We start from the raw sequence: 14,499 nt of genomic DNA, 5'->3' as shown, positions 1-14,499 counted from the left end.
ATCAGCCGACTCTCCTGCACACAAGCTCACATGGCAGAGTGCTTTTGTTTTAAGAAAGCCAAAAGCCCACAGTTTCTCAGGGAGAACAATGATCGACCATCCGATATCAGACATGTGTGAGTGACCTCAGTCAACCAGCACCCCCATACAGACTAGATCGTCAGCTGAAGTCGACATTTGTCTGTGTATCGGGGATTTGAGGCTGTGTGTGTGCGTGGACTCTGCATAAGGGCTCATTTACAGCTCAATGATTTTCTTGTATGAGAAAAATCACTGACGAATTTCATCAGGGATGACACTGATCACAACGTGATGGTGGAAACTGGTACATGACAAGTTTTTCAGATGAGAAAGGGGAGAATATAGAAAAACTCCCTGCCCCCTATTCACGGATCCATAGATTTTGATCCGTCGTTCAATCCATATCACATTACTCCATGATTTTGAGTTGACTGCTAAGGCTGGGAAATATAGATAAAGACACTCGTTCACAAAAAACTGACCCCTGGCACTCTGTGTAGCCATAATGTGGCTCTCTAAGGCTTATTTTGCTCTTGGCAGCATTTTCTTAACTCTTGACTGGTGCCATGGGATCAATGTGACCCCATGCAGATGGGTACCACTAGTGATTTTTTTTTAAGTTTTATGGTACCAGACAAGTGTTAATATAACATGGCACAATCTTTTATAGCAAACTTTGTGCCTTCATATGAAAGGGGTATGTGTACAAAACTGATGGATGGTAAGGTCTTGTGCGTGCCAGTACAGAGCACAGTCGGGGATTGGATGTCTCCATTCCCCTGGTGTTCTTCTAAATACCCAGATGACATTTGTGACAGGGGTCTTGTTAGGAGCCATTTTTCATCAATTTTTGACAAGCTTCCATACAGATAATAGAGCGGCATGCTGTGCTTTCAGTCGTCTGTCAGGAAATGTAAAAGGGCCGATCCCATTCTGCCATTCTTTGATAAAGCAAGGATTTTGTTTACCCCAAATGTAATGAGAATAAAGCTTACACATCCTGAAATTGGTATAAATTAGACGCCGTGTTAAAATATACAGGAGATTTACTAATTTATTCTCGTAGGAAAAAGTGCAATTGTCGCCTGCTCATTACTGTTATCGCCAGTTCTTTTTCCTTGCACAGGATCACAATGTACTGATGAGAGATTACACTTTTATTTTTAATGAAAAAAGGATTTATATATTTATAGCATTAGCTGAAAATCTGTTCCCAAGTCTTCGGACCTATTGGAAAGATATACAGCCCCAAGATATGCAATGTATGCCCTGATTTTTCTATCGATCAACCACCTCTGTTTGCAATATATTGAAATAAGTATTGTGTTCAAAGTACAAAAAAGGTGTGTGTGTGTGTGTGTGTGTGTGTGTGTTTTTGTTTTTTTTTTTTTTGTTTTTTTCTTTTTTGGTGCTTTGCCTTTTATACCCTAAAGAAATACTAAACTTATAGATCTTAAGAGTTTCCCCTCCATATGTGGTAAACCTGTACCAGAAGACAAGCCGGGCACTCACGTACCTTGGGCCATATGGAACTGTTTATTCTACAGTTGTTGCATGACTTCTACCAATAGCTGACATTGCCCCTGTAATTGGGCTATAACATTCCTATTCCAGGCTAGGAGATGTAGTCTTTCTAACAGTGGCTGCATTTATTGGCCTAATTTACCCGGTGTAAGTATTTCTCTGCTTTAGTCGCTAATCAGGCATCTGTACACTGGTTCTTGCTATCGGACATGTGCTAATATGATGCATTATTTACTTTGTCCTTCTATAATTGTCTTTATTATGCAAGTGTTATAGGTGTGCCAACCCAATTGATATCCTCATCTTAGGACTGGTAATTCTTCCGTATCTTGTATTAATAGACATCAGTGTCTACCGGAAATGTGTGGTCAATGCCAACATTACCACTACCTGCCCACGTTTTGTTTTCTCCCAAAATAGTCAGCACACTGTTTTGTCTTGTGTACAGTGTGTGCCAGGTACATTATGTGCTGGCCATAATAAGATTTGTGCATGTGGCGTGTTTTTGTTGTGTGTTTTTTTTTTTTTTTTTTTTTGTTTTTTTTTTTATTTCCTCAATGTATAAAACCTGACACTTCTTCTTCTTTTTTTTTTTTTTTTTTTTTTACATTCAGTACTTCTTTTTGGTAACCACTAACTTGCAATTAGATACTAGGACAAAATGGTGTTGTGTGAAAGCTAAATAAACGAGATTGCATAAAATAGTGAAAAATAGATGTATGCATTAATACTAAATGTGTTTTCTGTTTTCATGTCTTTTTATTAGGCACATGTTTTTCTTGCACATTAAGGATGATCTCCTGGCCGGTCGTCTGCAGTGTTCTCTGGAGCAGGCGGTGGAGCTGAGCGCCCTGGTTGCCCAGTTGGAATATGGAGACTATAACCAGAACACGGCCCGATACCAGAATCTCTGTACAAAGGAATATGACACTGCTACATTAGAGAGGTAGAAAAGGACACAAACGTCTGCTCATTGTCTTTATATCTGTGATAACACGCTAGCTTTTAACATTCATCCTTGCCTCTCCATAATATAGTAGTAGAGTCCAGTAATTGTTCTTCACATTGCTTACATCTGCCATCATGGAAGAAATAATTTTAATGGGGTTGGCTCCTCTTGTTAAATGGGTAAAATTACAAAGTGCTTCTAAAAAGCACAAGCAATTCACCCCACCTTTTTTAGTCATTTTGCCTTTTCCTATGTGCAATATTTGCTATAAATGTCAATGGTTAGTTTACTTTAAACATAATATAAATATATATGCGCGCAATAGGGTCTTATTGGAATAACCGAGCCAGAAGTGCTCACCTAGTGCGGTTGTGTGAGACACCACCACTGAAGTGCATGAGTCGGGTCTCTGCAATATCCACAAATCAAATCTGAAACCTTTCCATGAAATGGATTAAAATGCACAATGGAAGAGAAATCCGAGGTAATGATTAAAGTGGTTTGTCTACTCTTTTCTGAGTCGAGCAGACCTTCATCAGGACAGCCACATAAAGTTACCAGTGCAGTCTGGACAGATTGGCGTCTCCTCTGTCCCCCGCAATCGCCTTACTCCTGCCCTGCTTCAGATGGATGACGTGTCCTACATCGTCCACGCCTATCTTGCTCCTGCGCAGGTGTACTTCACTCTGCCCTGCTGAAGGTACAACCATGTACTGTAATGCGCAGAATGAAGTACACCTGCGCAATAACTGCATAGGATACATAATCTGCCTGAAGCCTGGGAGGGGAGAGGTGGCACCAACCAAGACCAGCAACACGCACTGGGCCAGATTGCACCGTATGAGGGGATTATAAAAGGTATTTAAGATATTCTGAGAGAGTTGGGGGCTTGTATACTACTGTAATATGGTGGCCATAGTTTATATTGGGGGAAACCTGTTACCTTTAATGAGTTCACTCTCGTCCAGAAGAGAGAAGATGGAAGGTGTAGCCACAAAAAGATATTATATGACTTGTTCTGTTCTAGATCACATGAATTCTGTAGTAAGAACTGAAGTCATTATTAGAAATCATTATTATGGCAAACGTGCTACTGTGGGAAATCTATTCTTCCGTTAAGTGTCCTTACTAAACATGGACATGGTGGGAGAAGCCGTCTTGCCAAACCTCTGTAGTCTGTTAGCTGACTGATGTATCCTCCTAAACCCTCACAGTAAGCTGCTGATCTCGGCCTAGACGAGCCCTTTACGCAGTGTACGGTGAAGCCTCCAAGACGAGGGCTGTATGATTGTAGGTTCTTGGCCAGCTGCTGCGAGTTAATGGATTGCTTAACCCTGGCAAGTAAAACAGGGACGGCGTTCCTTCATTTGTTCAACACTTAGAGACGGCACACCACTGTTTGTGCTTATGTAATAAGTAACATGGCTCTGCTGGCTTAACAGTTGGTATACATATATTTAAAAGAGAAAAATCCTCTCCTTGCTGTAATAAGATTATTCTGTAGCAATATGTGCATGCAGCGGACCATCTTCTAATCATAACCGGGCTTAGCATGACTGAGAGGAGATTAGCAGAGAATGCACAATCATGGTTTTCCATAGCTCATCCTGCACTAAAGATTAGTTCCAGGTACTAAGCGTAGATCTGCTGCTTTTGTCATGCTCCTTGCGTGTCCATTCAAGTGAACGCCCTGTCTTCTCTGTCACCTTACAGTATTATTGAAAAGCACAAAAGCTTGGAAGGACTAAGCCAGGCATCAGGGGAATATCAGGTTCTGCAGATCGTATCCACGCTGGCAAACTACGGGGTCGAGTGGCATTCTGTGCGAGACGCGGAGGGACAGAAGCTGATCATTGGAATAGGCCCTGAAGGTGTATCCATTTGCAAAGAAGACTTCAGCCCAATTAATAGGTAGGTATTATGTAAAGGTTCAGCAGATTGCCAGCCTTTGTTATTAAAAAACACAGCTGTCAGCCCATCATGTGTCTTGTAGCATGCGCTTGTGTACTTGTAGACGCTTCCTGTTTTTGGAACAACGTGGTACAATTACTGTCTTTGTGTTGAGTAACTAAATGTGTTTATGTACTGAACAAGGGATACAAAGAACAAGGGATACAAAGTTCTCAAACATTGTGGTGTTAGACCAAGTGTAGCTGTTGTCATATTGGGCAGATTTGACTCCTTAACGATTAACTCAACATATCCTGATGTGTATTAAGTGAGTCAGTGATAGTGTCATCCATCGGCTTCAATGTCATTTAAAAAAAAAAAAAAATTTGGGGCAATTGCCTGTGGCCAAGATGACACTGCAATCTAAGTATAGTATTAGGCAGAACTCACTGATGTCATTAGGTGAACATGGGCCCCGCACAAGAGATGCTCTGTGCAATGTCTCTAGTAGATGGTGGCTTCTCAATGGTGCGCCATTCAATTCCTATCAGGATGGAAAGTTCCAAGCAAGTTCATCAGTGTTGTTCCTAGGCAGACTCATAGCAATTGTATGCAAAGCAGTCTGTTTTTGATGCCGCCTTTAATTATATACTCATTCTGGGATTTTTTTTCTATGTTCCTTGTGAATTAGGATTACGTATCCAGTTATCCAGATGGCAACACAATCAGGAAAGAATGTATACTTAACAATAACCAAGGAGTCTGGAAATAGTTTGGTTCTTCTTTTTAAAGTGATCAGTACCAGAGCAGCCAGCGGACTCTACAGGGCAATAACCGAAACGCATGCGTTTTACAGGTTAGTGTGTATGTGATTTTATAAATCTATTTCAATATTTAACTTTAAACTGAAATGTGAAGACCACTTTTTTCAGTTTGCTTTACTATGGACATGATGGAGGGGCTTCTAGCCATGGGACTCCTTCTGTATAGGTCAGAGTGGAATGAAACTAAAAACATATGCTGTCAGTCCTCCTACATGTATTACATTCTTCAACAAAACAAAGAAGGGCAGAATATAGGATCATTACTTATTAGTAGATGACTAAACCCAATTTACAGTCATAATAAACAGGAGAAAAGATGGGAATCATATTATTATATATGTAGACTAAGTCTAGACTAGTATCTTGCTTGAATATAAGTTTTTGGGTTTTTTTTTATTCCAAGATAAATTTGTAGCAAGATTAGATATGTCATACAGATATTAAATATAAAAATAAATTACATACATGTTTAAACAAAGAGGGATCCTGACAAAATGCACTAAGGTCCGACACCAGACATGGGATGAAATCAAAATTCCAATGACTCTATCAAGCAAAATGCACCACAGAAATAGCAGCCATCAATGGACTTAGTCCTAAAAATAAGGCATAAATACATTGTGGGCATTCATATGTTCATGTCAATATAAGAGGGGACTATAATGCTGCCGTGAGAACAGGGGACATTTCAGATAACTGTCATAATCAAAGAGCCTACAAAGGTCGGCTTAGTTAAATAGCAGGCAGCTGTCTCCAGGTCTAACGTGCAGCGATATGCTGGTTAAATACACTTACCCATGTCAGGGTGGATGCCAGAGTAGAGAACGTGCCCCGACGCGCACGTTTCGTTAGCTTCCTCGGAATAACATTGTATTTTGTATTTAGTTTGTACTGTTGAAAAATCAAACTGTGATGAGAATAGTCCAGTGTACAATATACATTCACTCATTTTTGTGCCTGCCTTCAAAGAACAGTCTGTAGCTATTATTAACTCAGTTTTTGGCTTCTGAATGTAACGTAAGTTACCATGGAATGACCCACAGGCCCATGTTAGACAATGCTGCAGCTCAGATCTGCGAGTTTTTCCTCAGTCTGTTTAGGGCTGAGGAAAAACTCGCAGAAAAATCACAGCATGCTGCAATTGTCTGCGAGAGCCGTGCTACTCGCACCCATACAAGTCTATGGGTGCGGTGAAACATCGCACTGCACTCGGATTATCCAAGTGCAGTGCGATATACGCACAGGCTACCAATAGGGGAGATGAGGGGGGGGGATTAATCACTCCCTCTCCTCCCGCACCTGTGATCAATCTCAGGAACAGACCACAGTCGCAAGACACTCGGACCATGCTTGCAGCAGAGCCTGAGCCAAGGGTAATTAGCATATTGCATCCGGTGTTCTCGCATTAGACGCAATTGGGACTCTGTCCTTACACTGCTCCTTTCTTCCCCCTTCGCTCTCTCTGAGGGAAAGGGAAGATTAAGCCAGATTTGATTTATGTGAATGATGAGTTCAGTAGTTTGTGGTAACGGGAGGTGTGGCATAAAGTGGAGAAAGGAGCATTTTTCTCAGATACTTTGCCATTTGACACCTTCTTTGTAATGGGTAGTGTGACAAATTTGTTGGTGCGTAAGTAGTGACTCTTCTTTGCTAGGCTTGTGAATTATAATCCTCCATCTTCTCCTTTTAGGTGTGACACTGTTACAAGTGCTGTTATGATGCAGTACAGCCGAGATCTTAAAGGACACCTTGCATCGTTATTTTTAAATGATAATATTAATGTTGGCAAGAAGTACGTGTTTGATATTAAAAGGACATCAAAAGAGGTTTACGACCATGCACGAAGAGCCTTGTACAATGCTGGCATTATGGATCTGTACCAAAGGAATGACCATAGCGGGCAGGGGTCACCCCTCAAGACCTCGGAAAGTACTCTTGACTGTAACAGCTGCGAGAGTCTCAGCTGTCAGCAAACAAAGGCGCTGCAGGAGAAGCTGAGGAAACTGAAAGAAGCCATGCTGTGCATGGTGTGCTGTGAAGAGGAAATTAATTCTGCCTTCTGCCCGTGTGGGCATATGGTGTGCTGCGAGAGATGCGCCACACAATTACAGGTAACTGCATATTATTTGGTTGTCATTTCACTTGTGAAGTTATAGCTTAAGCGGGCTTTACACGCTACGAGATTGCTACAGCGATCTCGTTGGGGTCACGGATTTTGTGACGCACATCCGGCTGCTGTAGCGATGCCGTTGCGTGTGACACCTATGAGCGATTTTGCATCGTCGCAAAAAAAACGTGCAAAATCGCTCATCGGTGACATGGGGGTCCATTCTCAAATATCGTTACTGCAGCAGTAACTATGTTGTTCCTCGTTCCTGCGGCAGTGCACATCGCAACGTGTGACACCGCAGGAACGAGGAAACTCTCCTTACCTACCTCCCGGCCACAATGCGGAAGGAAGGAAGTGGGCGGGATGTTCGTCCTGCTCATCTCCACCCCTCCGCTTCTATTGGGCGGCGGTTCAATGACGCTGCTGTGACGTCGCTGTGACGCTGAACGAACCGCCCCCTTAGAAAGGAGGCGGTTCGCCGGTCACAGCGACGTCGCAGGGAAGGCAAGTAGTGTGACGGGTCTGGGCGATGTTGTGCGCCACGGGCAGAGATTTGCCCGTGTCGCACAACCGATGGGGGCGGGTACGCACGCTGGCGATATCGGTACCGATATCGCAGTGTGTAAAGCGGCCTTTAGTCTAAAATATTAAAGGGGTTGTCCAGTCTATAATGATAAGTCTGCAGTCACTGTATGTGACTGCAACTTATGAATCCTCCCAGAGCACACACTGCGCTGCGAGGAGTCGCCGGTTTCCGAGTCAGGAGCAGCTGTCGTGTCACTGCAATAGTGCACTATGCATGTGCCTGGTCAGAACCCGATTTAGTGTGGGTGGCCTCACCCCCAATACAAATGTATGGCGCAAGTATGTGCTCACTAGACGTCCATCTACTAGTGGGACGTGCCCACGCCATACACTTGTATTGAGTGAGGCCACGCCAACTAGTTGGGTTCTGGCCAGGATCATGCATATCTCACAATTTCAGTCACGTGACTGTTGTTATCGGCTCAGAAACTAGCGAATCCTCGCAGCGCACAGTGTGTGCAAAGAGGATGCTGTAGTCTCAGTGACTGCAAACTTATCATTTTAGACTGGACAATCCCTTTAATATTTGTTCAACGGTGAGTTATAAAAAGTCCTGATTAATGACGCCACGCTTACCTCTAAATAGTCCTGTTCAGACGCATAAAAAATCTGAAAGGTTCTTTTAAGGGGCTGTTTTGCCTTTAGGCAGCATGAACACATGTAGGCCAAATTAATTCTACTAATGACATTCTTTCCTTTCCTTCTTCAGTCCTGTCCTGTTTGCCGGGCATCGGTGGATCACGTTCAGCACGTTTACTTGCCAACACACACAAGCTTGTTAAATCTGACTGTTATTTAAGAAGATAAAAAACCTAACTAAGCCTTGGACACTTTAATCTAACTGTATCTATGTACATTGCCATGAATTACACTATGAAATGCTACAACCATTGAATTTGCTACAACTAAAGAGAAGAGAGGATAGAGTGCATCATTCTGCTGGAAGACGCCTGTAAAGAAGGATTCTTCTACTTGTTTTTTTGCTTTTGTGACTGATTTGATCTCGGAATGATCGCGTTCTTTCTTCTGTGAGCAGACCTTTATTTTAGATGAGCCACTGTTGGTTTCCGTCAAACATAGCACAGACCTGGTTCTGACGTACCCCAATAGTGGACGCCTACTTTTTAGGATTTTTAAAGAGGTGTATTTTTAAGTTTAAGCCATTTCCTTGCCACTTGTTCTTAAATTTTTGTTTTTTAAAACTGAATATTGGTATACCAGTTTTGTCAGTGGCGTGACTATGGTTATATATGAGCGCGAAGCCTAATTCACTAGAAAGTTGGGAAATTGCTGAAAAGGAAGCATGGGGTATGCTGCTGCTAGAGCTAGTGAATTGGGTGGGGAGTACACTGTTAAAGGGCTAGGTGCACTGGCTACACAAGAACATGGAGATTATTGCTTCTACCTTTGTGTAGTACAAAGAATTCCAAATTTACCATTAATTTTTTAATTTTTTTTTTTTTTTTAATATGGTGAAGACTGCACTGAGAATTTGGAACTCATTGCAATCATTTTACTCTGCCATCTAGTTCTTGACCAGCCCACTAGTTGTTCTATTTTATTTGCTATATTCTGTACATTTTTATTTATTTGATCCCTATAGTAATCCCTATGAATCAGTATTAGAAAACAAGCATTTAGTTGCTGATCCAGTTTATGCTTTTTAGTGTGTTTTTTTTTTTTTTTTGTTTTTTTTTTTGTTTTCCTTTATTTTTCTTTTATATATGAATAAATAGCTTTATGTGCTCCAGTAATACTATTTTAAGTGACTTATACAGTAAATTGTAGGTCAAAGGGCACAAATGGGGTGTTGGCTTAAATTTTTTTTAAATTTTTTTTTTTTTTTTATTTTGAAGGAATTAGTTTTTGCTAAAAATGATCAGGTTCAGTATTTGTCGTTTTGTTCAATGCCATGCATAGAGACTTTAGTGTGTTCTGCTTCTGCACCCTGTTCACTATCCTCCTCCTTTTTCTTTATTACTTGGGCATTATGGTCATCTAGGGTGTTCACTATACATGTGTAGGATGTGGGCTTTCACATCTTAAAGGGAATCTGTCATCCGGTTTTTGTCACCTAATCTGAGCACAGCATAACGTAGGGATGGGGATCCTGATTCCAGCGATGTGTCACTTACTGAGCTGCTTAGTGTAGTTTTAATAAACTGTTTAATCAGCAGGAGATTATCATTAGAGAACTACTGACTACAAGACTCGCGTGACTCACGCGACTCTTGCATCGCATCACCCGACACGGCCACACACTCTCCGGTCAGGAGTGTCTCAGCTGCATAGAAATACATGCAGCCGACCTGTTCCTGTTTGGAGAGCGGCAGCCCATACCAGGTGATGCGAGATCTGCGAGACTCGCCAGCTAATGTGACTGCAGCCTAACTGCTAGATCTGCAGCAGAGACATTGATTTTATCAGAATGACAGCAAACAGCGCAGTAAGTGACACATTGCTGGAATCAGGATCTCTTTATCTACATTATGCTGCTCTCAGATGAGGGAGCAAAAACCTGGTGACTGATTCCCTTTAAGGTCACTTTGGAAAATCTGCTCAGTTCTATTGAGTGGAACTTCCCGCTGTGAACAGTAGAAGCTTCCCTACGCAGATATAGGAAAATCCACGATGACCATTTTGGTGCAATATCCTGCAAATGTTAAGCTGGGAAAATTAACACTGTCACTTTATGGAGAGATGTTCTTTATATACCTTTCTTATTGCCTTAATGTAGCAGTAATTTGTTCCTTATGCATTTTGTTTCTTTGCACAGACATTTTTGTCAAAACCAATTAAAAAAAAAAAAAAAAAAACGAAAAAATTAGCTCTACTTTTTTTATGGCACATTGATGTATAGCCTCAAATTCCTAGAGGTATTTATTTTTTCACTTTGTAAAATATATGGATTTTTTGCTTCCACATTCAACACTGGAGTCATTTCCCGTCTAGTGTGGTAGACAATATCTGTCTTTTATATTCAGTTAAATAAAGGATTTCTGAAGATACCCCGATGTCTGCGATTCTTCTGTTGGATTTAACACCGCTTATTTAATGGTTGCTATTAACTGTTTTACTAGTTAGAAATTCCATTGCTTTGTGTCTTTGCAAGGAACAAAGATAATCTGTTGCTGAGACTGTGCCTTGACAGTGCAAATATGCAGGATAGTCCTTCAGCTCATATAATGAACCGCTCTGAAAGAATCCGTCTATTATGTGTACTTTGTCTTTATGACGGCTTTACACTGGAAAATGCACGGTTGTCATCAAGAACCAAAGGCTTCACATTACACAATAGACCCGTCTGCTGGAAAATGAGAACCTGGCAGTTGGTTAAAACATATAGAAGGAGAAATAAATGTATATATTAAAATGGAATTGTATAGGAATGGCACTCCCCAGGCTAAATTACAATGTTCCCTCCATTCAGATTCCCAAGTGTGTATTTTATTATAAAGCCAGCATGACTGGAGTGCAAACATGTCTTAATGGAGCAGAGATTGAGCATGCACGCTGCAGCTCCGTTCAGTTTATGGGTCTGACTGTTATCAGTAGTCCTCTAGTAATGTCAATTGAGTGACTAGAACCTATGACTGTAATATCATTTGGTACAAGACTTAGGGGTACTTTGCACACTATAGTCCCCGCCCCCGTCGCAGCTGCAATATCTTGTGATAGCTGCCGTAGCGAACATTATCGCTACGTCAGCTTCACATGCACTCACCTGCCCTGCGACGTCGCTCTGGCCGGCGACCCGCCTCCTTAAGGGGGCGGGTAGTACGGCGTCATGGCGGCCAATAGAAGCGGAGGGGCGGAGATGAGCGGGACGTAAACATCCCGCCCACCTCTGTCCTTCAGCATAGCCGGCGTGAGCCGCAGGACGCAGGTAGATGTTCCTCGCTCCTGCGGCTTCACACAGCGATGTGTGCTGCCGCAGGAGCGAGGAACATCATCGTACCGTCGCAGCAGCGTAATTATGGAATTCCCCGATACCACACCGATATTACGATTATTTTGCGCTTGTTAATCGTATCCTCTAGGATTTACACATTACGATGTCGAGAGCGACGCCGGAAGTGCGTCACTGTCAACATGACCCCACCGACATCGCACCTGCGATGTCGTAGTGTGCAAAGTGCCCCTAAGTTTAGTTCAATCAAGCAATCGGCTTGTGTTTTACTAGCCTCACAGTAAACTTATTGGGGCCATTTTATCTCTAAAGGGAATTTGTCAGCAGGTTTTTGCTACTTCATCTGACCACAGCATAACGTAGGCTAGGAGAATCTCAATCCAAGGGTGTATCACATAACTGGCTGCAGCCATTTTCGCATAAGTTAATTAAGTTTTAAGCATGTAGCTGAGCCCAGGGAGCTGTTCCTGCTCACACCAGGCTCTCAGAGATTGACACCTCAGTTAATGCACAATCACAGCAGGGGATGTTTTGGACTCCCATGCACATGCCAGCTAGACCTAGCAATGATAATCACAGGGTAATGGTCATTTGTTTAAAGGAAATCTGCCACCAGGTTTTTGCTACCTAATCTGAAAGCAGCACAATGTAGAGATGGAGACCCTGATTCCAGCGATGTCACTTACTGAGCTTTTTGATGTTATTTTGATCAAATCAATGTTTTCTCTGCTTGCAGATACAGGGCTCATGAATATGCTGGACTACCTGGCAGCAGGCCAAGTAGTCCTCTAAGGATAATCTTCTGCTGATTTTAAACAGTAAATTTATCAAAACTGGACTAAGCAGCCCAGTAAGTGACACATCACTGGAATCAGGATCTCTGTCTCTACATTATGCTGCACTCAAATGGAGTAGCAAAAACCTGGTGACATATCCTTTAAATGGACAATACTGTCACTCTGAACTGGCTTTACAGGGAAAATGCACAGCATTGTCAGATGAAGTATACAGGGTTTATATTTTTCTTAAGAGATCTGGTGATTTTTGCTTTAAGGAATTAAACTTTTATTGTGCAAACATACTCTGCCGCCTCATTTCTCATCAACTCTGATCAGCTTCCCTGTCTCTGCTAAGGAAAAACCTTCCCACAGCATGATGACGATAGTGTCTTCAGTGTGATAAGCAGAGTTGGCTCTCAACGACACAGCGTTTTGACATTTAGTCCAAAAAGTAATTTTTGGGTCTTATCTGACCAGAACACCTTCTTCCACATACGAGCTGTGTTCCCCTACATGGCTTTTGCAAACTTAACAGGACCTCCTAGGACTTGTTTAAAAAAAAATAATATATATATATATATATATATATATATATATATATATATATATATATATATAGAGATAGATATATAATTATTTATTATAGATTTTATTTATGGTATATCTCTCTATTGATATAGATATCCCAAGTTCTTAAGATCTCATGGAGCACTGTTCAATTCATCACCCAAAAATAACTTATCTCCCAAGCAAGGAGAGTACATAATTGGTACCAGTCCATGGTGATTCTAAAAGAGCTGTACAGATCCAAAGGCCAATTATTTGTAGCATGTAAGAGTGGCAAGAAAGATATAATAAATATAGAGAGATTTTTTTTTATTTTATTTTTTTGTTATAACCAAATTTTGCTTTACTCTTCAACTTTTTTCCTTGACCTGTCTAGTGTGTTTCTTAGTTTTCCTGATGCTGTCTGATCCCTAATGTTCTAAAAAACAAAAAACGAAAGCTCTTGAGGCCTTCACAGCACAGCAATAGTTATACTGAGAATAAATAGCACACAGGTGGACTCAATGTATGAATTACACTGACAAGCAAAATAATAAGTGTTTTTAAGTTTTGACTTTAAAAGCTCGGTATCTCACCATCCACTACAGCTTTAAACATGAGATTACCTTCATTTTATAAATAATCATCTTAGCTATCTCACACATAAATTTGACTTGCAACTATTTAGCATAATTAGTTTAGGATCTTGTCCTGTCATTGCATTGTTACTGTTTTGCTCCTCGTGGTGGCAAAATCTTTTTTTTTTTCTTTCTTTCTTAATGCATACTACAAAATGCACATTCTCTAATAGCTCAGTGTGTTATTAGGTTGATTCACAAGCGAAAGGTCATTTGGTTTGAATCGAGGAACAGCTATGAAGATTTCCCAAGAAAAGAGAAACCGCATCTTCCAGCTCATGCATATCAGTTTCCCAGTCAAGAAAATTGCCAAACTACACCATGTGAGTGCCATGACACCAAATGAAGGCTGTCCATCCATTCAAAAGCCAAGAGGTGGACATCCAGGCAAAATATCGGAGTCAACAAGTTGCCTGATCACAAGGTTTATCAGTTATGGCGCAACAAATATGGCAGTCGAGGTGGCTCATATATTTCGAAACAGTGAGATTACAGACCCATGTTACACAAGTCTGGAATAGTGGATCGAAAAAAGTGAAGAAGCTTCGACTTCAATATCGTCATAACAAGCGTTGGCTTGAGTTTGCAAAAAGTGGACAATAGAAGATTGGAAATGGGTGAATTGGAGCATTGAGGCAAAAGTCAAACTAGGCTCTCATGGGTGCAAATGGGTCTGGAAGAAACAAGGGAAAATGAGGCCAACTGATCGAGAAATTGAATGAA

At 41.3% G+C, this 14,499-nt stretch overlaps 1 protein-coding gene across 1 annotated transcript in view; it reads left to right on the top strand.

The window, feature by feature from the left end:
* MYLIP (myosin regulatory light chain interacting protein) overlaps positions 1–10,903 on the top strand; it is a 32,754-nt gene extending 21,851 nt beyond the window's left edge. The window contains exons 3-7 of the mRNA XM_075314730.1: positions 2,312–2,491; positions 4,208–4,405; positions 5,076–5,240; positions 6,899–7,319; positions 8,613–10,903. Of these exons, the coding sequence (XP_075170845.1) occupies positions 2,312–2,491; positions 4,208–4,405; positions 5,076–5,240; positions 6,899–7,319; positions 8,613–8,702 (1,054 nt within the window). The 3' untranslated portion in view covers positions 8,703–10,903. The remainder of the gene's footprint in view (positions 1–2,311; positions 2,492–4,207; positions 4,406–5,075; positions 5,241–6,898; positions 7,320–8,612) is intronic.
* The last annotated feature ends 3,596 nt before the right edge of the window (positions 10,904–14,499 follow it).

The sequence above is a fragment of the Anomaloglossus baeobatrachus genome, chromosome 6, assembly GCF_048569485.1.
Source record: "Anomaloglossus baeobatrachus isolate aAnoBae1 chromosome 6, aAnoBae1.hap1, whole genome shotgun sequence".
NCBI classification, from domain to species: domain Eukaryota; kingdom Metazoa; phylum Chordata; class Amphibia; order Anura; family Aromobatidae; genus Anomaloglossus; species Anomaloglossus baeobatrachus.
Note: the sequence above shows the minus strand (reverse complement) of the source record. Positions and strands in the feature narration are given on the sequence as shown.